This window comes from Neophocaena asiaeorientalis, unplaced genomic scaffold (genome assembly GCF_003031525.2).
Source record: "Neophocaena asiaeorientalis asiaeorientalis breed wild unplaced genomic scaffold, Neophocaena_asiaeorientalis_V1.1 scaffold76, whole genome shotgun sequence".
Taxonomy (NCBI): domain Eukaryota; kingdom Metazoa; phylum Chordata; class Mammalia; order Artiodactyla; family Phocoenidae; genus Neophocaena; species Neophocaena asiaeorientalis.
In genome coordinates this window covers 859,905-886,097 of record NW_020173668.1, presented here as the reverse complement: position 1 = coordinate 886,097, position 26,193 = coordinate 859,905, and the positions used below count along the sequence as shown (strand labels likewise).

General features: G+C 42.3%; 2 protein-coding genes across 3 annotated transcripts in view; one reads left to right on the top strand and one right to left on the bottom strand.

The window, feature by feature from the left end:
• Nucleotides 1–1,693: 1,693 nt before the first annotated feature.
• CCT3 (chaperonin containing TCP1 subunit 3) lies at nucleotides 1,694–16,571 on the bottom strand. Of its 2 annotated transcripts, none has more exons than XM_024748299.1 (14): nucleotides 16,422–16,571; nucleotides 14,488–14,549; nucleotides 13,721–13,771; nucleotides 13,574–13,636; nucleotides 12,784–12,880; nucleotides 10,397–10,514; nucleotides 8,063–8,249; nucleotides 7,001–7,150; nucleotides 6,101–6,233; nucleotides 5,839–5,920; nucleotides 4,182–4,362; nucleotides 3,167–3,412; nucleotides 2,760–2,891; nucleotides 1,694–2,024 (listed from the first exon to the last, which is right to left on the bottom strand). In XM_024748299.1, the coding sequence occupies exons 1-14, from the start codon at nucleotides 16,450–16,452 to the stop codon at nucleotides 1,920–1,922; spliced, it is 1,638 nt and encodes a 545-aa protein (XP_024604067.1). In that variant the 5' UTR covers nucleotides 16,453–16,571; the 3' UTR covers nucleotides 1,694–1,919. The 2 variants fall into 2 exon arrangements, with proteins under 2 accessions (XP_024604067.1, XP_024604068.1); XM_024748300.1 differs by having other exon boundaries at nucleotides 10,397–10,511; nucleotides 16,422–16,562.
• Nucleotides 16,451–26,193, top strand: part of TSACC (TSSK6 activating cochaperone) — a 12,872-nt gene continuing 3,129 nt past the window's right edge. Inside the window, exons 1-3 of the mRNA XM_024748085.1 lie at nucleotides 16,451–16,580; nucleotides 16,733–16,870; nucleotides 21,390–21,512. Coding sequence (XP_024603853.1) covers nucleotides 16,451–16,580; nucleotides 16,733–16,870; nucleotides 21,390–21,512 — 391 coding nt within the window. The remainder of the gene's footprint in view (nucleotides 16,581–16,732; nucleotides 16,871–21,389; nucleotides 21,513–26,193) is intronic.

The window sequence follows — 26,193 nt, the reverse complement described above, 5'->3', positions numbered from 1 at the left end:
ATCTTTTTATCTACTTGAGAATTAACTCATCTTTCTTTAAGGTCTTAAAGCTCTGAGGGAATTAACACTGCAAGTAAAGACGCAGGGATTTCAGCAAAAGATAGGTTGGCTTATTTCAGAGCCTCTCATTGAAGAGAAAAAGCTGAAGACTTCATTTTTTTTTTTAATTTTATTTTTGACCGCGTTGGGTCTTCATTACTGAGGGCTTCCTCTAGTTGCAGCGAGCACGGGCTTCCCATTGCAGTGGCTTCTCTTATTGTGGAGCACGGGTTCTAGGCACATGGGCTTCAGTAGTGTGGCACAGCAGTTGTGGCTTGTGGCTCTAGAGCGCAGGCTCACTAGTTGTGGCGCACGACCAGCATCCCCTGCACTGGCAGGTGGACTCCTAACCACTGTGCCACCAGGTAAGTCCCAAGCTGAAGACTTTAGACTGGGTTAAGCAGGAAGCTGAATACTAGGCATGAAGAGTCTCCAGAAGCCCTTTTCCACAGCACACCTCTGTTCAGGCAGCACAGCCAGCTGTGAATGCACTTATAGAGGCAGACTGCCTACACAGGAATTCTAGGTCTGCCATTTATCAGCTTTGGGACCCTTGGACAAGCTACTTTATGCTTTGGATTCCCCATCATAAAATGGGGTTATTACCTACCTTATAGGGTCCTTTTGAGGATATGCAAAGTGAACAGAACGTATCTATTATACAATAGGAAATGTGTGCTAGCTATTATTATTCTACCTAGTATTCAACCTAGTAACACTAAGTCCCATGGTCAGGGAGGAGACACAGTCTGATTGCATGAGTCATGAGGACAAAGGGGACAGTGGAAGGCCCAGAGGAAGGACTCTGAAGAAATCAAAGGCTAGCCCCACCTAGCTTCCAGCATCTCAGGGCCACTACATTTTTTTTTTTTTTTGTCTTGATAAAAACAAAGCACAAAATGGGACTTACATCTTTTGTTTCTGCTTACAGGGAAAGCAGAGGTCCTACTGTGACACAGGCATGCCAGGAAAATAAGCCAGCAAGCCAAAATAGACTGGAATCAAGAACACCACTGGGGGCTTCCCTGGTGGCGCAGTGGTTGAGAGTCCACCTGCCGATGCAGGGGACGCGGGTTTGCGCCCCGGTCTGGGAAGATCCCACATGCCGCGGAGCGGCTGGGCCCGTGAGCCATGGCCGCTGAGCCTGCGCGTCCGAAGCCTGTGCTCCGCAACAGGAGAGGCCACAACAGTGAGAGGCCCGTGTACTGCAAAAAAAACCCCAAAAAACAACACTGGGAGAGGGCAGAGAAAAAGAATTCTAGGTATGATAGGAAGGATTCTGAAAAGTTACAGGATACAGTACAGAAACAGATGCTCTATGTCCTTTAGGATAAATGCCTGAGCCCTAGCATGTACTGGGTGTTGCTCTACGTACAACCACATACAAGGAACACCCATGGTTTGGACAGGTTCTTCCTGTTCTTTGAGTGGTGAATGCAAGGTGGTACGTTTTTAAGCTTTACAATATCATGCTTTGAACTCCAAGAGCCTTCGCAACCAGCATCTACTGAGAAGTCTGAAGAATACCCTCTCAAGGAGGCAAAGATACTGAATGACCTCATTCCCATCTCTTCCCAGTAAGGTTTTTTGCCTCTTCCCTCCTTGCCAGGAGGCAGAGATATGACCCAAGGTTGAAAAACAAATAACCACCATCTCAAATGACTTAGATTTAATCATCGGAAGCAAACTAAATGGAAAGCTTACAATAGAGAAGAATTACATGTCAGTGCCTTTTGCAAACTGAGCTGGGACAGAAAGGGACTGGGGCTGCCCCTCAACCCAATCCCTTCCAAACAAAGACATCCACAGTGTCCCTGGCAGTCTGGCTCAGGGAAGGGGGAGACTGTTGGCTCTGTGCGTTGAGGTTGCCTTGCCACCGCTCACTCCTGGCCAGCATCAGGAGCCCCGCCTTGCTGGCTCTGGTCATCACCCTTTTTTTTGTGGCCTGATACGATGTCATCAATCCGCAGCAGTAGAACTGCCGTCTAGGAGAAAAACCACAGCCCCAAAGAGGTTAGCAAAGAAGGGAAGGACACTTGTTTTCTTTTAGACGTATCACCTAGCTCCTCCTATATAATTACCATTTTATCTGAAATCTACCCTTTCAGAGTCTTGAATGTAAAATGCAGTTCTCGGTCAGCAAGGGATGCAGCCTGTGCTACGTTACCTTGCCTTTTTTTTTCCTTCTTTTTTTTTCTTTTGGCCATGCTACACAGCTTGTGGGATTTTAGTTCCCCAACCAGAGATTGAACCCGGGCCCTCAGCAGTGACAGAACGGAACCCTAACCAATGGACTGCCAGGGAATTCCCTTTTTTTTTTAAATTAAAAAAATTTATTTTTGGCTGCACTGGGTCTTAGTTGTGGCATGCGGGACCTTCTTAGTTGTGGCATGTGGACTTCTTAGTTGCAGCATGCAAACTTCTTAGTTGTAGCATGTGAACTCTTAGTTGCGGCATGCACGCGGGATCTAGTTTCCCGACCAGGGATCGAACCCGAGCCCCCTGCATTGACAGCACGGAGTCTTACCCACTGGACCAGGGAAGTCCCCCTACGTTGCTTTTTAAATGAGCTAAATATAAGTAGGGGGATGGAATTCCTTGGGAGATCTTTTAGGGAATGCTCTGCCTTCTATCCCCCCCTCCTCAAGACTGGACCAAACACACTGTTTTCCGGTTATCTGGAAATTAACAGCACAGCATATGTCTTAAGAGTGCCTCACCTCCACTGCTGTCTTATACGTTTGCAGCTTTACAGCCAATGGTTCCCAGATGCCCAGTTCTTTCATGTCCACCAAAGTACCTGCCTCACCATTTACGCCCCAGGTCTCACAATTCTCCTGGGTGTGCTTGGCCTATAGTTGGAACAAGCATAAATAATTAAAGGGGAAAATACTAGGGACAAGTAAGCTGACAGAGACCATTACATAAAAATCAAATACACTGCACTGATAAGGTAGGGATAAGAGGAAACGGCAATGACAACAAACAAATCAAAAATTAAGAAAGAGAAGAGATTTTAAAGGAACAAGCTACCAGGAGAAACTGGAAAGACAGACATGAACTACCCTCTTAGGCCAAACACAGCTTTTCCTACCCCATCAAGAGAAGAGCATGGAAAGGAACTCACCCGAAGGGAGGTAAGTAGACGGATGGTGCTGGCCCCACAGTTTTGAATAAGGGTACGAGGGATGACCTCTAGGGCTTGGGCAACAGCCCGATATGGCCATTGTTCCACACCAGTCATGGCCTTGGATTTTTCTGTCAAGGCATGAGCCACAGCCATCTCAGAAGCCCCACCCCCAGGCACCAGCTGAGGGTCCAGGAGAACATTGCGGCACACCTGCATGGCATCCTGGAGGTTGCGTTCTACTTCCTTGGGAAAGCGAACAAAGAGTATAAAGCCAAAGCTTGATGACTCAAGGACAAATCAGAAGCACCAAAGGACTTCCTGACTGCCAAATTCGGTAAACCACCAAGGAGGGCAAACTAAGAAAGGTCCTTCAGACCTTTTGGGCAGGGCAGATGCTACTAACTCTGGAAAAACACATTAACTACAACTGCAACAAGGCCAGGGGGAATGTGGTATCACTCTGGGATGTTAGGCTTTTGTCCATTGTGCTTGACAGACCTATAACCTTACTCTGTCCTGTCTAGCTGTGTACTCTAGGAGGCTGCACGGTGTAGTGGAAACTCTCTGCTTACTAGCTATATGCCTTTGGTAAAATACTTAACCTCACTAAGGAAAAAAAACAGTAATATTTATAATTTCAACTTAAAAAACAAGGAAACAGTGGTTGCTAGTGGATGGGGAAACGATGAGCCATTGTTCAATGGGTATAGTGTCTCAATTTTTTGAGATAAAAAAAGTTCTGAAGATCTGTTACATGTGAGTATGAATACACTTAAAACTGCTGTAACTGTACACTTAAAAATTATTCAGATGATAAATTTTACATTAAAAAATTTTAAACCATGATTAAAAATAAAAATATTTTAAAAATAAAAAGAAGAGAGAGATTTGTGGCTTCAGATGGCAATTAAATAACTATAAATGGGCAACAGGATAATTTTAGGCTCTCTGGGAAACTCTCAAGAAATGGAACGACCTAGATCATTCAGTCACACTTCCAAGGCTGACTCACCGAGAGAATCTCTTTGCTGGCCCCCCGTAGGAGAATGGTGCAGGCCTTGGGGTCTCTGCACTCAGTGATGAATGTAAAGTACTCATCTCCAATTTTCTTGATTTCCAACAGGCCTGCCCCTGTCCCAACATCTTCTTCTCTCAGTTCCTCTGGTCGGCTGACTATTCGGCCCCCACAGGCTCTATTGATTAGATGGGGAGAAGGGGGACAGGGAGAAGACCAGATGATGTCAAATACTTTTACTCATCTTCTTGGTCCTTAGGGTCTGTGGTGGGGTGTAAGGGTTAAGGGCCAAAGTGGACTGCTAGCAACACTTCTACCTAACTCGAGACGTCTTGGTTGCCTGGTGAAATAGAGTTCCAAATATATAGGTGAAGTTTCCTTAAACTAATATGGCTTTATAAGTGAAAGTGTGCATACCTAAGGCAACTACCGTAACGAGATACAAGTTAATTCGAAGTATACTTAGTGGACCCTAAAATTGGGACAAATGAATTCTTATGCATATCTGACCAAGTGTATAACACATAACGGTCATTTCTAAATAGAACTCATCCTATAATGCCCAGTTAGATCTCAAGGCCAATAACAGGACTGTACTAAAGACAATGTAAAGGTCAAGCAAGAAATAAGGTGATTAGGTACATAAGTATATGTCTCACCCAGTTTTAATAAATATAGGGCTAATTTTTTTTTTTCTTTTGCGGTATGCGGGCCTCTCCTGTTGCGGAGCACAGGCTCCGGACGCGCAGGCCCAGTGGCCATGGCGCACGGGCCCAGCCGCTCGGCGGCATGTGGGATCCTCCCGGACCGGGGCACGAACCCATGTCCCCTGCATCGGCAGGCGGACTCTCAACCACTGCGCCACCAGGGAAGCCCATGTAGGGCTCATTTTTTGTCACTTTTTCCCCACTCATGGGCATGTAGAGTCAACTATGTATATGTATGTATGCCAAACCATTTCAGAGAAAGCGTCTTAAGTATAAAATTGGATTTGGATCTATGGCATATTATGTGATGTTAGGATAGACTTACCTTTTAAAAAAAAATTACTCTTAAAAATAGATGGTATCTGAGCCTACATATTTGTGCTGAAGTAGTGAGTGCAATCTAAGGTTGCATTCACAGCAGCTGAGGATCCAATCAAGGTAATTGTTGGATCTGCTATATTCTGAGCTAGTTAAAACAGACTAATCTGAAATGGATCCCTACACCAAGGTAGTGATCATAGATGTCTAAGCATAAGCTGTTCACTACTGGTTAGGAGCAGTAGAGTCTCATGCAGCAGATAACTGTTACTCTAGATAGAGGACTTCTTCTTCTTTAAATACTTATTTACTTACTTGGCTGCACTGGGTCTTAGTTGCAGCATGCAGGAACTTTAGTTGTGGCATATGGGATCTAGTTCCCTGACCAGGGATCGAACCCAGGCCCCCCGCATTGGGAGTATGGAGTCCTAGCCACTAGACCACAGGAAGTCCCTCGACAGAGGGCTTCTGAAGAGGGCAGATGGCTAAACCCAGGTTATTTCCATCTGTAAATAATTTGGCTGGCTTTATCCTATGCTAAACTTTTTCAGATAAGGATGACTACATTACGAAGCTACAAAATAAAAACACATGGGAAGGAGAATCTTATTTTTACCTGGCCTACTCACCTAGCAATGCGATTATTGTCTGTCTTCCGGACTCTGCGGATGGCTGTGATATTGGCCCGCATGAGGTAGTGCTGAGCTAAATCTGCAAGAACAGAGGTGTCAAGCTGGAAACCAGAAACCCTGGGTTCTGAACAGGTTTTATCCTCCACGTACCCTAACCATCACATGTTAATTATGTTCAGTGTATGACAACATGCGAGGAAAAAAATCACCGACCCTCTTCTACCACAACAATAGTCTGGAAAAATGAATGTAGTCCTACCCGAGATGCCCTTTTCTGTGATGACCACGTCTGGCTTCAGATGGATAATGTCCTCACAGAGCTGCTGAATGTACTCTTCTTCCATTTGGAGGATTCGGGTGAAGTCTTCCTCTCGTGTGATCTCAATGTCAGTCTATGTGGTGAAGAAAAGTCACTCTGAATTAAAAATTTTGGATTGGTGAAGCTCTTTAGGGTCATCCCACCTACTATACTCCCTCCATCCAGCACTCTCATGTATCCCAGAAAGCATGAGTTAGAATAAGCCACGACCCAACACCTCTATAAGCCACTTTAGCTCCAGCAGTCATCTAGTTTAACCCCATTTGATTATAAAGCAACTGGAATGCAAAGTCACAATGTAATTAGTGGAGTTTGGCTAAGGTCTCTAGCCACTTAGTTCAATGTTTCCTCTGACCTGTCAGTGTACATGGTAACTCAGCGTCTTAATTCTTCCCACTAATAAATTGATTCTTGTTGCCAACCACTGTTTGATAAACTTCAATTACTTTGTTTTATCCAAGGGTGATGGAGCCTTGTAAGCTTCCTGCCCTCTGGAAATTCTTTGGCACTTCAAAGCTCAATTAACTCCTACTCTATGTCCTACTGATGCATTATGAAAGGTGGCATGATAGTGTGGAATTGAAGCTGAACAGAGCTGGGTTCAAATTCTGATTTGGCCAATACCAGCTGTGTTCCTCAAGCAATTAACCTAACTTTTCCGAGGTGTAGATCCCTCATCTGTAAAATGGAAGTCAGTATCATCTGCTGTAAAGGGTAGTTGTAAGAATCAGAGATTACTTGTAAAGGTCACAGAGTAAGCATGTAACAAACTTTTTAATTCCCTTGCCCATATTAACAGATTCTTACATCAAATTTAAGGAATAGGGCCAGGGACATTACCTGGCTTTCTCCTTTCTTGTATTCTAGAGAAGAATCCAGCAGCACGATGCGAGGGTTCTTAATATAGCGCCGCATCCGCGGATGGGTCACATCCTTGTTAATCATGACTCCACGTAACACACACGAGTCTTCAATGATGCCGCCAGGTATCTGAGCAAAAGAACCACTTCAATCCACAACAAGGAGACAATTTCTCAACTCCCTGCCCAGACATTCATCTTTCCCAAATGACCACCATTTCAGATTTTTAAAGTATCTTTTTTCCATGAACCTCTAAAACAACTACAGTTGCAATCATATTTCTTTCTCTCTAGGAAGCACATCAATCTTAGCACATGATACACAATTTGAAGGTCGGCTGAGACAGAAATTCAGTGATTGACAGATTTAAAGGGGCACAGGGACTTCCCTGGTGGTCCAGTGGGTAAGACTCTGCACTCCCAATGCAGGGGGCCTGGGTTTGATCCCTGGTCAGGGAACTAGGTCCCACGTGCGGCAACTAAAAGATCCTTCATGCTGCAATGAGGATCCTGTGTGCCGCAACTAACACCTGGCGCAGCCGAATAGATGAATGGAGAATCACGCAATACTACTTAAAAAGAAAAAAAAGGGTGCAGATCTCTACTTCCTGAAAGATATTTCCATGAATTTTAGACATAGGGCTCCATCTACTGGCCACAAGATATTAATGCTACTTTTAAATCTTAAATTAATAAAGATGGAGAAAGCATTCTGGGGCTTATTAGCGCTATGCTGTAGAGCCCTTGTTTATTTCCTGACCCAGTGGCTGATACGTACACAAATGCACAAATACAGACACAAAAATAAGCCTTTCTCTTGCCCCTGTAGACCCTGTGTAGGGACAGCAATGAAGCTAACAGAATTATTTCAGATACCTCTTTGGCACCCTCTTTTTCCAAGTTTTTGTTTTCCAGGTAGCAAATACTCTTCTTCCTGGTTCTAATAATAAAAATATCTTGCTCTGATTTAAACTTATTTCCTCCACAAGTGTCTCATTCTAGGAAATAATTTGTCTCCAAAGTACACACTCAAAGAGTTTACCTTTTCTACCCTTGCATATTTCTTGATGTCAATCTCCTTCCGACCGTTCTCCTCAAACTGTACAGTTTTGACAGCATCCAGGGCAATGTTGCAAGCCAAAGAAGACCACCGACTGATTACTTTGGTAGTAATGGAGCTGTTGATGATGTTCAGCATCGCATCTCGGTTACTGGTGTCAACAGGGGTACTGGAGAAAAGAAAAACAAATAATATGCTCAGTGGGATCTTGGATGTTTATGGAAGTCTTCATCTATATCTTGATGACTATAATAGTGGGCCAACAGGCAGAACAAGGGGAATCTGTTCCTTTGTAGGAAACTAAGTGTTATCAAGAAGTAACTTTGTTCACCCTCTGCCTTTTAGCAAGATTATAATTAACCCATCCCTGAAAGGTGTCTCAAATCCCTGAGTAATCTGTTCTCATGTCTGACAACTCTCCACGCTTAGAGTTTACAGTAAAATAATTTCTTTACCTTCTGCTCCAACCAAATAAACTCTATTACTTTCACAACTTGGGTCAAGACACATTTTATCTTTGAAACCTCATCCTGTAACTAGCAAATTCTGAGAGCTCCTCTTGAGAATCACCATCGGTCTGTGCTATCCATTTGGACAACTGATTCTATTTTACCTAGCATCATAATACATGGTGTGCCACAGTGTTTTTATGTGTTTAGTCTCCTCCAACGAGACTATAAATTTGCACATGGCAAGACTATCTAGTAAGAGACCTTGGATACCATCTTGTCCAAATTTTCACATACTGTTGAAATCCCTTTTATTAACACAGTAAGACACACAATAAGCAATCATTAAATAGTTGCTGAATTATGTATTTTAGGGAAAAAGCAATAGTTCCAAAATTATTATCTAAGATATACAGGCAGTTACTGCTTGATAAAAAAAATCATTAATGATTCAGCTCCAAATATTCAATAAATCCTTTGTGTACTCTACATTCTTACAAAGTTTACTTCATAAAAATTTTTTTTTTTTTTGCAGTACGCAGGCCTCTCACTATTGTGGAGCACAGGCTCAGCGGCCATGGCTCACGGGCCTAGCCGCCCCGCGGCACGTGGGATCTTCCCAGACTGGGGCACGAATGGATGTCCCCTGCATTGGCAGGCGGACTCTCGACCACTGTGCCACCAGGGAAGCCCCATAAAAATGTTTTAAATCAAACACCTCCTTAAGAGTGCTAGACAGATATTATCATATACTTTGTTTCTTACAGCAGGAAGTACAATACAAAGCTCACCAAATTGCTAGGTACTTGTGTACCTGACAACCTAAGGATATGAGTAGAAAATTATAGGTTTTTATTAATTAATTAAAAATAAATTTATTTAATTAATTGATTTATTTTTGGCTGTGTTGGGTCTTCGTTGCTGCCTGTGGGCTTTCTCTACTTGCAGTGCACGGGCTTCTCACTGTGGTAGCTTCTCTTGTTGCGGAGCACAGGCTCTAGGCGTGCAGGCTTCTGTAGCTGTGGCTCGCGGGCTCTAGAGCGCAGGCTCAGTAGTTGTGGCTCATGGGCTTAGTTGCTCCACGGCATGTGGGACCTTCCCGGACCAGGGCTCGAACCTGTATCCCTTGCACTGGCAGGCGGATTCTTAACCACTGGGCCACCAGATAAGTCCCAGGTTTTATTTTTTAAACAACCTTTTTAATCAGAAAAATTTTGCATTCTGTATCATGTTCTTACTTAACTGACATTTCCTCAAGTAGAAGTCACACATTCCTATATTCCTTTTATTACCTTATAGCACTCAGCAAACATAGACTAACAGCAAGCTCTGTGATAACTAGAGAGGACTCAAATAGCATTTTCAGTACCAGTCCTTTTGATTTTAATGAAAACCCCTGGCTACCATCCTCCACAGTACTTTAGAGAGAGTACTGAATTAGTTATAATCATACACGGTGGTAGGGTATTTTAAGCCCTGAATAATTAGTTATCTAACTCCTTAACTTATTTCTCCCACTAGAATCTAAAACTTTGCAGAGTAGCTCTATTTTACTTACTACACATTTCCCATAGCAGTGCCTAACATGGAAACTAGCAGACTGCATATAACCAAAATATATTTTGAAGAATTAAACCTAGCTTCTTTTATTTGTCTGCTTTGCATCCTTTGCCATTTTCTAAAAACTTTTATTTCTCTTATCCTTCCCTTCATTTTGCTCCCCTCTTTGTTTCTCCTTCTCACAAAATAATACCAGGGTATAAACTACTGGTGATGTGCTCAGTCTTCCTTTACCATCTAAGAACAGATTAGTCTTTCAGGCCTCCCATAGTTGACACTACCCATTTCTGGTCCCCACCTCCAATACCTTATTTTCTTAAGGGTGCTGATCATATCGTCCAGAGCCCTGCGGTAAGCACTGATCACCACTGTTGGGTGCATCTGCTGCTCTAGGAAGTGCTCAGCCACAGATAACATCTCCCCTGCTGAAAAAAGATACATATACCATAACATTTTGAAAAGTACCTGGATATCAAGGCAACTTCATTATGCTTCTAAAAATACCTGCTCTTTTTTCTAAAGTAGGTTTCCCCAAAAGTATGCAAATACTATTCCAAATTTTATACTTTGTACAAGCAAATTTGGAAAAAAAAATTCTCATCAGATATATTTTAAATGATCAAAGATTGATCCCAGGGTTGACTTATTCTTGTGATCTTACTAAATATTTGTTCCCAGTTTCCTAAACAAATGGTAAACATTTTCCCAAAGACTCTAAAATTGAAAGAAAAATAAAGGAAAATTGACTTATTATTTCAATACCTAGCATGTAGTCAAACTGCTGGTACTGAAAACAAACAAAACCCACAAAACTTTATATCTACAAGAATACCCATAAAAATTTACCCTCTGGAAGAGGGATTATTGGTAAAATGTCCCCTCCTTTTAAAAACTGTCCTTACTTTCTAATTCTAATTGACACACACACACACACACACACAAGCTTGTTTCTAAAAAAAGTTTTAAAGAGGAAAAACCATTATTTTGGTCAAAAAAGGACCTTCTGCACAAAGGGCTTGTACTACCAGGTCCACTGACACTAATTTTTAAAATGTACACAAATGTGTAAAAGTTCACATGTATACTCTTTGGCATGTGCTCAAATGTTTGATTTCAATACTTTAGAATTCCTAAGTGACCATCATGTATATTAAAAGAAAGATAATCAAATATTTTGAAACATGCTCTAATAAGTTAACTTAGAAAAGACTATACCCTGTTAAAGAAGAATCAGAACAGTATCATAGAAGAAAGATATCTTCAGAAATGGCAGTTTGGGTTTTTTAAAAGCTACCTAAGTCTAAGAAACCTAGACTCATGGATACTTACTTAATATCTCCACAAGATTTAACTAAGATTACCAGCTAAAAAATTCTGCCTGATACCTAAAGCTCATCTTCTACCCAAATAAGTGAAAAAGCATATGGAGCCTTACCTACTTCTTTCATCCTCCAAGTTTCTCTTCAAAGTACAGAACTAGCCATATGTAATTAATTCTCAATCCACAAAAGAACTGGATCTAAAGATGTGATTAGTTGGTGGTGACTCAAGCAAATTTCGACCCAACTCACCATTCTCAAAATGCAATACAAAGGCATTTAAAAATTAATTTTTAAGAAGTTCATATAATAATTTTGTTAAGGATTCTATTTTTAGGCCTGTGGACCAACACTATAAATTGGCATCTCCTAATTAGAAAAGTTTTTTTTCTCAATTCCTAAAAACATATTGCTACAGATTTTCATTTTCTTAAATTAATTAATTTTTTAATTTTTATTTTTGGCTGTGCCACACGGCTTGTGGGATCTTAGTTCCCGGACCAGGGGTCAAACCCACCTCCTCGGCAGTGAAAGCGTGGAGTTCTAACCACTGGACCACCGGGGAATTCCCATGTAACACATGTAAACAAGTGTCCTTTACGTGGTATGTTTAGTGGCACGTTTTCTACATTTTTTGCGCATTTTCTTGTTGATTTCACTGTTTAAAATGGCCTAAGTATAGTGCTAAAGTACTATCTAGTTTTCCTACGTGCAAGAAAGCTGTAATGTGCTCTGTACCGACAATAACTTACTACATAATATTTGTTCAGGCGTAAGTTATAGTGCTACTGGGCATGAGTCCAGTGTTAATGAATCAACAACATATATTAAATAAGGTGTCTTTAAAACAAACAAACAAAACATAAAACGTATATATTTATGCACTGATAAATATGTGACTGGAGGCTTGAGGAACCTAACCCCATACTCCTCCTGGAGTGATGGTTTAGTATTCACTAATTCAGTGTTTGTGGTGACTTTATAGAATATAACTTATTGTGAGTAATGACAATGGACTGTATTTTATTCAACCAGATTTGCAAAGCTCATCCTATACCACGATGAACATTTTATGCTCAGTTGGAGAGAATACACAGAAAATTAGCAAAAAGTTCTTTAAACATTTATAATTAGTGGATTGGTAAAAATGTTCTTCTTAAAATATGACTCAGGGGACTTCTTTGGCAGTCTAGTGGTTAAGACTCCATGCTTCCACTGCAGGAGGTGCGGTGGGTTCCATCTCTACTCAGGGCACTAAGATCCCACATGCCACGCGTTGCGGCCAAAACAAAACAAAAATATCTGATGTTATTTCTGGCAAAAATCTTAATGTTTCAATCTAATTTTCCTTATCAACCTTCCATTCTTTTCTTACCAAGAATAATTACAGATGTGGTCCCATCTCCAACCTCTTCATCCTGTGTCCGGCTAATTTCAATCATGGACTTGGCTGCTGGATGCTGTACTTGAATCTGAAAGAAAGACCTCTTAACCCATTCTGCTTGGTCCTAACTCTTGAGCTTCTTGCTTCCACACTGACTCCCTTTTATTGTTTTACCACAGCTTTAAAGATTAAAAGTGGCCCCTAAGAGATCTAAGTAAAACACCTTTCCAAGTCTTTCTTTTTGGGGAAAAATGCATTAGGACAACTTAACTACTGAAGTTTCTTGAGAACAGAACAGTATCTTTTAGCTTATTTATTGGGAACACCATTGTTGTGGTTGAATTGTGTCCTCTGAAAGAACATGTTGATGTCTCATCCCCTGAAAATTGTATTTGGAAATAGGGTCTTTGCAGATGTAACCAAGTTAAAATGAGGTCACAGAGGTAATCAGGGTACATTCTAAACCCAACCACTGGTGCCCTTATGAGACACACAAGAAAATGCCATGACAGAAGGGGAGTTTATAAGCCAAGGAATGCGGTCAAGCATCAGAAGCTATAAGAGGAAGGATTCTTCCCTAGAGCCTTCAGAAGGAGCATGGCACTGCTGACACCCTGAGTTTGGACCGCCAGCCTCCAGTCCATGTGAATAAATTTCTGTTGTTTCAAGTCACACAGTCTGTGGTAACTTGCTACAGCAGCCCAAAAAAGCTAATCATTATTTACATTATCTCTTTATGTATCCTTTATAAAATGTTAGAAAGCAAAACAAAAAGTCAAACCTCTCGAAGAATAGCATTGCCATCATTGGTCATCACGATGCCTCCCATTGGGTCCAAAAGCATCTAGGACAAAAGCAGAAGTTATATTTAAGTGTCTCAGAAAACAGAAAGGGAAAATCTGTAGTCGAAGTTTCAGTATAAGCCTACCTTCATCATAGACTTGGGTCCCAAACATGTTCGGATGATATCTGCAATAGTCTATGGAAAGAAAATACAAAACATGTAAGCACAAATCAGAAGATGGTGAATGTGTTAGGGGAAGAGGCATGAGTAACCCACAGAGCCAGTGTTTTAACAAGGACACTTCTAAAGTAGGGTTGGTGACCGCTTTAAATACAGCACGCCACATGGCTAGATTCTGTTCTTTGCTTTTTCCGCTTTGGGAATGTTTTCTGGATGCAGAAAGAAATAACTTTTCACAAGGAAAAAAAGAGACATGCCTTCCAGAGCTTCAGTTTCCCAGCAGTCCAGATAACTGAAGGTCCACGTATTTGTATTTCTTTCCATGATAGTAGCCTCCACCCCATGCTAATTAGATCTAGGGCTTTTTCATTCTTTCATTCAAAAGATATTTACTGAATACCTACCTATGCAGGATCTACAATGAGTACTAAGAATACAAAAGGGAATTAATACAGTTCTTCCCTTCAACTAACTCAGTCTAGTATGAGAGACAAACACAAATAGAATATTATGAGACAACGTACAGCAATAGAATATGCACAAGTTAGTATGAGAAGACCATTAGGCCCAGCTCAGAGAGGGAAGGCTTCCTTCTCCTTATCACCGAGAGAAATATCCTGAAGGAACGGAAGTCAACTTTTCCTCTGCCAAATTGCAAACAAACACAGAAATACTAGGGAAGGCAGCTACAGGCAAACTATTATAAACAACTTAAAAGATGTGCTATCTACCTTGGCGGCATTGATGTTTCCAGATTGAACTTTTCTTCCAGATTCACGCTTTGTGTTCTGGCCTAAAATAGATAAAAACAAAAGGCAACAGCTCAGGACTGCCCCACTGTATATAAGCTATTTATTCCCCGATCTTTGAAAATAAAAACACCCAGGTTTCATGATGTATATACGAATTAAAGCTTATCAACTTGTACTCTTTAAATATGTGCAGCTTATTGTATGTCAATTATACCTCGACAAACTGTTAAAAAGTAAACGTACATACTTATGGCTACTTACTTCTTTATTTACTTCAACCCCTGGTATACGAAGAAACAATCCATAAAGCTTCAACTTTGTAATCTTGGTCATCACTTTCCCTCTAGCCAAACATTCATGTATTTACAGCAAGAATTCATAACCTGAGATCTGCGATCCGTGAGATTCTCAAAGGGCTGGTGTCTCTAAAAGCATCAATCTCTCCTTTACGTAAAAAGGGAGTTTGGGGGTTCATATTCTCCTACTTGGATATGGGGAATCATACTGACAGTCCTAGCATAATTACTGATAGTGCCCCCCACTGTGCTGTGGAATGAGAACACACACTCAAGTGTCTGGGTCTGCCAAGATAGTCACTTCATGCTTGGACATAACAAGAATGCCTCAGTTACCCATTTACCATTAGGAAGAGCTGACTACATATTTAAATAAGGAGCCTAACTGGATACAGCCACTAATGCCAGAGATTAACGTGGATCTCCAAAGGGCTGCACAAGGCACCACTCAGTCACCCCAGGGCCCTCTCAATGGGAGACAAGCCAATGACTATAATTGAACCTAAGTAACGTCTCACTCCTCTCTCCAAATTATATTTTCCCTACAATTTGCTGTAAAATTTTCGATCCAGTCCCATCAAAACTAAACACAATTCTCAGGATTTCGATTCCTATTTCAGACAGTGATAACTAAAATCCTACATGGACCTTTCTGATGGATTCATCAGAAAAAACAGGGTTTTTTTTCTGGGTTAAGTGAATTCTTGTCTGAAAACAGTTATTTCTCAGGTATAGACAAAATAGATAAAATCTTGGAATAGCATTCTCTACAAAGAAGATGGTGAGGGAGGGAAAATGGCTAGTCAGGCATCTCAAGTGCTCTTGCAAATAGGATACAGAAGTTACACAGGTTGGAATCATACCAAGGGAAGACAAGGGAAATGGGACTCGTAAGTAAGGAAAGAAATCTGGGATGTTCCCGAAGGGTAAAGAGAACCAATCGAGGAATCTGGGAAAACTCAGCTGGTAAGTGGGAAAGATTACAACGTAGGGGACACTTGAGGGAATAATTACATCTAAGCCGGACCAGTGAGGGAAGCAGGGTTACTTCGTGAAAGGGGGTTGACTAACAGAAATTCAAGAGGACAGCTACCGAAGAGGAAGTGGCCAAGGATACCACTCGCTGTTTGCCAGACCCTCTTTTAAACAGCTGTATCTCCTTATCTCATTTAAGCCTCACAATCCTATGAGGAAATACTGTTAACCCTAATAACAAAGATGGAGCCATTTTCAATCAAGCAGTTTGGCCGAGGCCACACCGTTACTAAGGAATGGGCCAAGATCATAAAGCTAGGCCAAACTAAAAAATCTTTATTCATTCAGCTACACACTGAAAATCGCTCAAGGAAGAGTGCAAGGGCGGGGGTTGGGGGTGAAGAACGGAACGCCGTTCCGTTCAACAGGCTCGGCGACAGGAAGGTCAGTTTGCATTTGCCAAGACAGGGAAATGGGTTAAGAGAAGAGAGGAAAACGGGAGAAGGGGCTTCCAAAATTAACGACTGGAAGGCTCAGTGGCCGGACCTGAGCGGGACTGGGCTGAGGCAAGGCTGTAAAGTGCGGAAAAAGAAGGGTGGTGAAGGGGGGGGGGGTCCCTTCCCCGGCTTTCCCACAACTCACTAAGCACGAGTACCGGACGATGGCCCATCATGGCGGCGCGATGCAGAGCCGGGTACCCCGAGCTGGGGGAACCAGCAGAACCTTCTGGAGAGAGAGAACCAGCGAAGCCCAGAAAACGCTGCTTCCACAGGGCTCACACGCAAACCCGCTACTCTCCGGGTCGCCACCAATCACCGCACCCACCTCACTGACCGGCACGCACACAGACCAATTGACATTCTTAGACCCGCCCCCTACGTAATAACGCAGGGAAAGCTAGATAGAGAGAGCACGATGATGGCAGTGAGAGGGCACAGGCGCTTGCGCAATAGGGTGGCCGCTCCCGGCCGCGTGCTGCGCGAACCTCCGCGCAAGCGCCAAGGCTGGGGCAGTTGGCCGACATGCCACTACGCATGTGTATCAACTACAAGGGTTGGTGCTGGGTTTGAGGCCTTCGATTAACACAGCAGGTGAGGTCCTTAAACTCTTGCGCCTCAGCTCCTCTCGGGTTCCGAAGGTCAAGAAAAGCGTAACAGTTTCCACGCTTTCGTTCCAGCCTTAGCAACCGGGAGGGATGGAGGGGCGGGGCTTAAACCGGTGGTTGAGGGAAGACCCGGCCGGTGTGATGCGGGGTGAAATGGGAGTTGTAGTCCGATCGGACTGTGCTGGGCGGTTAACTATTCTTTCGGGCACGCTGGGAATTGTGGTTTATTGTCTCTGACTCGTTGCTGTGCGTGGACCTTCACCTTATTAGGTAAATGTCTTCTGCTGAGGCTGTGAACGGTACCGGAGGGTGATGGCTTACTTTTTCCCCGAGTTATCATATCTAAAACACTTTTTCAATTGTTCCCTGTAGTGCTCTAAGATTTTTTTTCTCCACGCCCATTCCCTCTTCTGCCCTCCTCATCTCCTCAGCTACCGGTGCATTAGAGATGTTGGGAAGCCAGAGTTTTTAAATTACCTTACAAGACAGGAAAAGGACGGATATTACAGAAATTAAAACGAGGAGAGAACACAGAATATTTGCCCGTTCATAGGAGACTCTTAAGGTTTGGGCATGGTTACAGTACTATTTTGTCCGGGAAAAAAGGCTGCAGTGCTACTAGAAACAGCTGTTTTCCAAACTAATGAAGGGGCTGTGAGACCAAGATCAATTCAAGAACAATTACTTATATTTGGCCATGAGATAGAACAGTACACCCTTTCACATTTTTTCCTCCCCAAATTGGAACAGCCTGAGCTCTGCTGGGGAGAACTTATGAAGTTGTTAATAATAAAATAATAGCATGGGTTGTCAGTGGTCATGTAATTCTTTCCCAGGCACCACACTTCAGGTGGAGCAGCATTCTAGTCATCCTACTAACAGAAGAGGTGTGTTTCAGAGGCCCTGCTTCCTCTCCCTTAAAACCAGATCTCCTTGGGCTTCCCTGGTGGCGCAGTGATTGAGAGTCTGCCTGCTGATGCAGAGGACACGGGTTCGTGCCCCGGTCAGGGAGGATCCCACATGCCGCGGAGCGCCTGGGCCCATGAGCCATGGCTGCTGAGCCTGCGCGTCCGGAGCACAGGCTCCGCAACGGGAGAGGCCACAACAGTGAGAGGCCTGTGTACCACAAAAAAAACAAAAACAAAAAATAAAACAAAACAACCAGACCTCCTTAATTGCTCAGCTTGTGGGAAAATGAAGCTAGTTGTAGGTATATTTTTTCCTGTTACTTATTTAATTGGAAAGTATTTGTATATGTTCTGCATTTCCCACTAAATGGAAACATTCCTGTATTCCCAGTGGCTAGAACTGTATCTGTTAAATAATAGATGCTCAATAATTTTTAAATAAATTTTTAAATTTATTTTTGGCTACTTTGGGTTTTAATTGCTGTGGACAGGCTTTCTCTAGTTGGTGGTGAGCGGTGGCTGCTCTTCGTTGCCCTGTGTGGTCTTCTCATTGCGGTGGCTTCTCTTGTTGCAGAGCATGGCCTCTAGGCGTGCGGGCTTCAGTAATTGTGGCTCACGGGCTCTAGAGCACAGGCTCAGTAGTTGTGGCGCACAGGCTTAGCTGCTCTGCAGCATGTGGGATCTTCCCAGACCAGGGCTTGAACCTGTGTCCCCTGCATTGGCAGGCAGATTCTTAACCACTGTGCCAACAGGAAAGTCCCAGATGCTCAATAATTATATGTTGAATGAATATATTAATTATTCCTTTGTATCTCCTCTTAATACTTAGAACAGAAGAAGTATTGTTGGCTAGAGTGCACAGATACTCAGACTGAGTGGGACAGCCCCACTTGGTGGCCAGGGAAGTGCCTGAGACCATCTGACTCCAGAGCCTATTCACTTAACTGTTAGGTGGGGTAGATTACTCTATCTGAGAGGCTTGCTCTCTCATAACTTGAACATAAATGAACTAGCTCTTCTCACAGATTATATTGTGCAGTGGTAAGGAGCATGACTGGAGTCTGTAGGCCTGGATTTGATTCCGCCATTGGCACATACTCATTGTGGAATCTTGAGCAAATTTCCTAACTTAAGTTTTCTCAAAAAAGATGCGGATAAAGCTACCTACTTCATAGGGTCATTATGAGAAATGTATAAGATAATGTATGTAAATCACTTTTTATTATTTTCTCTGTTCTGCTTCCTTTTGCTGCTCCCCAGCCTCATCCTCTGTTATACATTGTCCAGTCAGAAATATGGTTCCTTTAGTATGGACTGTGTGTAACGTACTCATCAAACCTTAGAATTCAGTAGAAAATGCATCCTCATACACCTAGGAAGGGCCCAAATTAGAAGCGCATTTGCATGGAAGTTCACAAATTTGTCAAATGGTGAGAAGAATCTTGAGGCCTGAGTTTCACCTTCTAGCTCCTTACCGTGCTGAATGAGCCATCAAATGTGGTGATGACTTTGGAGCAGGAGTGAGGAGAAGATGGAAGACCTACGGTAGGGCTCAGAAAAATCCACAAACCCAGGGCAAAAACATGGATTTCCCTCACCAAGAGTAACTGATGGTGCTTGATCACTTAATGACTGTCTAAACGGCAATACTGTCAGTTCCATGAGAATAGCAACCATGTCTGTTTAGCTCACTGTGGTATCTTCAGTGGCTGATACATTGCAAGCACTTACCTGTCTCTTATGTGTATGAATGAATGAATTTAATTTTTTTTATCCTTTTTTGATCTCATTATGATAGTGAATAATGGATTCCCCACTGTCTCAACCCCTTTAATTCTTTCATAGAACCAGCTGTTCTGCCTTTCCATCCATTGCCCCTCTGTCTACTTTGCCACTTCCTTTTCATCTTCCAAACTCCTGAGGAGGAGTTCCCCAAAGGTCCAGTTTTCTCTCACAGTCTTTGACCTTGGAGAGCTAATGTATTTTTGCAGTTCCTTTATCACCTCTTTGTGACTGGCCTGGCAGTTTGACCTTTCACCTGAGCTCAGTGCCTTCTCTCTGGCTGTTTTTCTAGGCATTTCTATTTGGACTGTCTTGTCTCACCTCAGATCCAATATGTCCAAAATGTGATGTATGTTAATGTGACATTACCCCAACTCAGATTCCCTTGAGTGAGAAAGGAAATTCAGAGGCTTGTGCAGTTGGGAGGTTGCTGAGGTAGTCAGAGAGTAGGAAGAAGAGCTACCAGTACCACAGGGACTGGAACTGGGGATTCAGTGCCTGTAGCTATCTGCCCATCTCTCCATCTTTCTCCTGGACTCTCTCTTCTCTCTAATCTCTTGCTTATATCTGCTTTTCATAGCATGCTAGCCAAATTCAGTAGCTTTCATTGACCCCAAATTTACATCTTCCCAGCATAGCAAATCAGAGGAAAGCAAGCTTTGACACAGAATCTATATATCAATCCCAAGGAATGACTGGCCCAGTTTGCCTCATGTGCTTACCCCTTCAATCAGTCACAGTTGCCAAGGGGGATAGGATACCATGATTGCCCTGTATTGGGTCACATGCCTATTCCCGTTGGAATATGGAGAGGGGTCTGATGTATGTATGACCTGGAATCTGGGGAAAGAGTAGTTTTCCAGAGCAAGGGTTGCTCAGTAGACAGAAATGACATATGTCTCCTATAGGACTCATGATTTTCTCCCTACAAATCAAATTTTCCTTCTAACGTAACTATTTTTGCCAAAGGTAATCTGTTTTCCCCTGAGAACTTCCATGTCCAACCCATTTTAATCCCAGTGGATTAATTAAAGTAGAAATTTTATCATATTTTCTAATCCTAAAAGGCTCAGTGACTTTCTGAGAAAGTCTCAGATTTGCTATTGGAAAGGGTCTTCCATGACCCATCCTGCTTTCCCACTCTCCACCCTGTAATTCTGGCCACTTTTTTAGGGCTCCTCATCCTTCTGGCCATATTCTTGCTTCCTTGCCTTTGCTCACACCATGTTTTTTTTCTCCCACTTGAAATATCTTTTCCACTTATCCAAAGCTTCCTGTTTTCAAGGTCCAATAAATATCCTCCACCTGCCTGGAGTCTTCTTTGACTGTTGTACTCATATTGATATCTTATCCCATTTCAAAAACATTCATTTTTACATTTAATCACATCTTAGTGTAACTAAAAGATAAAAGGACTTACTTTCACCCAAGACTGTCAGACTCATTGTTTATGTCCTGTGTTGTTATATCACCATTTCGCCAGTGTCTGATTCGTCTTCCTAAGTAGGTATTAAACACCTAAGAAACCATGTCTTAGATGTCTTGTGTATGCCCTAACATTCAGCACAGTAGTCAGCATGTAGCACAGATCAATAAGAACTTGCAGAATATAAGCAAATTAGATTTTAGCTTATCCCAACCCTGCTTGGTTTTCCTCAGTCCCACTATGGTTTCTCTTTTGTTTTATATAACTTTCTTTGAAGATATTCAGGCCAGGGTCTCAGCACCTGCATTCATAGACCAGATGCAGGGATCTAATTAGGCTGTCCCTTGTCGGAATGAACTCTGACTTAGTTGCCTCTGATTTTGTTCCAGCCAAAGAGGAAGGTAATGCTGTGCCTCTTTGTCGAGCCAAACCCACCCCCAACTTTATTAACCTTCAAGCAAGTTCCCCACCAGCCACTTGCCTGAAAATCCCAGCAACAAAGCTGTCCTCAGGTAAGGAAGGATGCAGGGTGGATTTCCCAAATGGACTCAGCAGGGGGAAGGTTGTATGGAGGAGGTGGCTGGAACTGGCTGAAAATTTTATTGCTTGCTAGTAATGTTAGTTGAAAAGTGGCCAGGGAAGGAAATAGTAACAGTTAGCTCAGTTTCTTTGCATTTCAGTTATTCATCCTCCCATGGCAACATCAGTGGGTATTTAGCATACCTGTGGGAAGCCACGCAGTGCACTAGACAGTCATGACTCCTGTTTTTGAGGACCTCAAAGTTTAACAAAGAAGTCAAGACCAATAAATACACAAACAATGGATAAATAACTACCAAGGTTAACTAAGAGCTGGATGTGTATAATGTAGTTGAAAACATTAGAAAAAGAATTGATTTCAGCAAGACTGGTGAAAGTTAGACAACAGGAAGAACTTCGGGTCACTGCTGATGACCTTACTATGTCAGGTAAGAAGAATGCTGAGGCATTCCCTGAGCTCTTGAAAGGGAAGTTAGGCCTCACTCTCAGACCATTTCATTCACTCATCAAATATTTGTTGAACACTTATGTGCCAGGTATTTACTCTTCTAGGTGCTGGGGACACAATAGTGAACAAATCAGACAAAAATCTATGCCTTCCTGGAGCTTACATTCTAGAAGGGGGAATTAGCCAACAATTATGTAACTAATTACAAAATATGCCAAATAATCATAAGTACTAAGGGAAAAATAAAGCAAGAGAGTGGGTAAAAAGTTCCAGTGGATTCGTTTCAAATAGGTAGCCAGATAGACTTCATGGAGAAGGTGACAGCTGAGCACAACTGCATCTGGGTTGAGTTGTGCCCAGAAAGATTAGAGCAGTCATCTTATTAGAGCCCTTCCCACCTCAGTACAATTATAAAATCTCTCTTTTGTGTCCTTTGCACCTCCATTGCTCTTCCTTCAGGAATTGACCACAAGCCCAAGGAATGCCTAGGACTCCTAGAATATATGTATGCCAGTCTCCAGCTTGAGACCCAGCTTGCCCAACAACGGATGGCTATTTTTGAAAATTTACAAGCATCCATGACAAAACTGGCTCCTGGGAGAGAAAGCCAGAACTCTTCTCTCCCAACCTTATCTTGCAATCTGTTGTTAAATCACCTGCCCCAATTCAGTAAATGAATTGTGGAACAAAGTTATCATGTATGTTTTCCCTACTCTTTTCCCAGTAAACCCTTGGTGGAATCTGGGCATATATATTCTACAAGTGGTTGGTTAGTTCACAAGTTCATAGTAGGTGTTCATTGAGTGCAAAGCACTATACAAGGCACTTGGGGATACATATTACAGAAGAGGGAGTTTTGGGGGATTTACTATCTAACAAGGCAGATAAGAAAAAGAATTCATTGTAAAATTTAGTGGTACTCTGAGGGGGAATGGAAGTTCAGAGATAGAGGTTAGTAGGATACTGGACCAATCGTGGAATCTTGCTGGAGGAAGTGGTGCCACTTGATGAAGGAGCTGCATTGGATGGCATGGATGGATGAAGTAAGGTAGTTTCATGTCAGTTGGGAAGCTTGGACAAAGACATAGAGGTAGGAGAATAAGTCATCAAAAATTAGGATAAGAGGGTTTTTTATGCCCAGAATATAGGAGATGAGGCAGAATGTAGAGCAGCTGAGAACAGACAGAGCAGCTTTCCCTGGGGAATTATTCTGGTAACAACTGTTAGAAAACTGTCTGATTTTCATTTTTTTCTTTTTAAATTAAGTTAATTAATTTATTTATTTTTGGCTGTGTTGGGTCTTTGTTTCTGCACACGAGCTTTCTCTAGTTGCGGTGAACAGGGGCTACTCTTTGTTGCGGTGCACGGTCTTCTCATTGCAGTGGCTTCTCTTGTTGCTGAGCACGGGCTCTAGGCATGCGGACTTTAGTAGTCGTGGCACGTGGGCTCAGTAGTTGTGGCTTGCGGGCTGTAGAGTGCAGGCTCAGTAGCTGTTGCACACGGGCTTAAGTGCTCCGCGGCATGTGGGATCTTCCTGGACCAGGGCTCAAACCCGTCTCCTCTGCATTGGCAGGCAGATTCTTAACCACTGCGCCACCAGGAAAGTCCCAGCTCTGATTTTATTTGAAGCACTAGAGAGCAATTGGAGGCTTTCAAATAGCAGCAAGGCACATATAATGGGCAAAACATTTTGGGGTGAAGGGAGAATGGAAGTGGAGAGGCCTGCACTAATTAATAATAGCAATCTGATACAATACTACCAGGGTCTGGATACAGGGTTTAGAAATAAAGACAGGCAATGGGTAAATCTGAGCTAAATTACAGAGAAGGACTAGTCTCGAGCTTGAAACACCAAGAGACTGCATCCTGAAATTTCTAAGTTGGGAAGTCAGTTTAGCTTTAATGAGGGTTCAAGTCTAGCCATAAGTTTTCAGTGTTTGAGAAGGGGACACCTGAGTTTGGCTTAGCCATTTGAGCTAAGGTTGAGGAATTGGGGTTGGGCATTGAAAAAATTCTGATTAAGCTATTATCCATGGAGAAAGAGAAAGAAATAATTTAAATAATTTTACAAAGATATTTGTGGATAAGTTTGGACCAAATTGTGGTGCATGGGCTTCTCATTGCAGTGGCTTCTCTTGTTGCGGAGCACAGGCTTTAGGCGCATGGGCTTCAGTAGTTGCAGCACGTGGACTCAGTAGTTGCAACACGTGGGCTCTAGGGCGCGCAGGCTTCAGTAGTTGTGGCATGCAGGCTCAGTAGTTGTGGCTCACAGACCCTAGAGCACAGGCTCAGTAGTCGTGGTGCATGGGCTTAGTTGTTCCATGGCATGTGGGATCTTCCTGGACCAGGGCTCGAACCTGTGTCCCCTGCATTGGCAGGCAGATTCTTAACCACTGCGCCACCAGGGGAGTCCCCAAAATGCAATTTTTGAATAAAGTCTGAATGGGGTCCCCTCTTCCCTTAGCCAGTGATCTCTCCATTCACACTTAAAATTTAAGAGTCATGCTCCCACTAGAATGGCTGTCATCAAGAAGACAAAAGACAACAGTTGCTGGTGAGGATGTGGTGACAAGGGAACCCTTATACCCTGTTCGTGGGAATGTAAATTGGTCCAGCCACTATGGAAAACAATATAGAGATTCCACAAAAAATTAAAAATATAACTGCCATATGATCCAGCATTCTACTACTGGGTATATACCCAAAAGAAGTGAAAACAGTATTTCGAAGAGATAAATGCACTTCCATGTTTATTGCAGTATTTGCAATAGCCAAGGTATGGAAACAACCTAAATGCCCATCAGAGGATGAATGGATAAAAACGATGTGGTATGTATACACAATGGAATTTTTATTCAGCCATGAAAAAAGAGGATATCCTGCCATTTGTGACAAAATGGATAGACCTTGAGCACATTATGCTAAGTGAGATAAGTCAGATAGAGAAAGACAAGTACTGTATGATATCACTTATATGTGGAATCTAAAAAAGTCAAACAAAAGATAAAGTAAAGTAAAATGGTAGTTTTCAGGGGATGGGTGTTTGGGGATAAAAAAGTGATGTTGTTTAAGGATACAAACTTGCAACAAATAGTAAATAAGCCATAGTGATCTTAATGCACCATATAATGAATTTAGACAACAATATTGTGCTATGATTATGTAATGTGGTATCACTACAACAGCAATCATATTACAAAATATAAATATATCAAAATAACACATTGTACACCTTAAATATACACAATGTTATCTGTCAAATATATTCAATAAAAAAAGTTATAGTCACGCTTAGTGAAAACATATTCCATGTTCATGGATAGGAAGACTCAACCTTTTTTTTTTTTTTTTTTTTGGCTGCACTGCCCAGCATGCGGGATCTTAATTCCCTGACCAGGGATGGAACCCACGCGCCCTGCAGTGGAAGCACGGATTCTTTAACCACTGGACCGCCAGGGAAGTCCCAAGGGAAGACTCGATCTTCTTAAGATGTCAGTTCTTCCTGCCACTGCAATGAGAAGCCCGCGCACCGCAATGAAGAGTAGCTCCCTCTCGCTGCAACTAGAGAAAGCCCATGCGCAGCAACAAAGACCCAACACAGCCAAAAAGAAAAAGAAAAAAAGACAAATTGTACTGCCAGGGATAAAGAGGGACATTTCATAATGGTAGATAGGTTAGGATAAAATGTTATATTCAAGCAATGGAGTGCTACTTAGCAATAAAAAGGAACAAACTATTGATACATTCAACAACATGAATGAATCTCAAAAACATTACATTAAGTGATGGACATCTTGCAGAAAAGGGCACACATTGTACCATTCCATTTATTTGAAGCCCTAGAACACACAATATTAATATATGATGGAAAAAAAACTAAAAACAACAGTTGCCTCTGGGGATGGAGTGGGAATGAGAATTGACTGGGAACGGGCAGAGGGAACTTTCTGGTTGATGACTCTGTATTTTGATATAGGGTTTGGGTTACACAGATGTATGCATTTGTCAAAACTCATCAAACGGTACACTTAAGATTTGTGCGTTTCATCAGATGTAAATTTTACCTTAAGAAGAAACTGTAAACAAATATTGACCTCTAGTTAATGATATGCATACAGAAGGTTTAGGAGTGAAGTATACTGATGTCTGCAACTCACTCTGAAATGCATCAAAAAAAAAAAAAAAATAGGGGCTTCCCTGGTGGC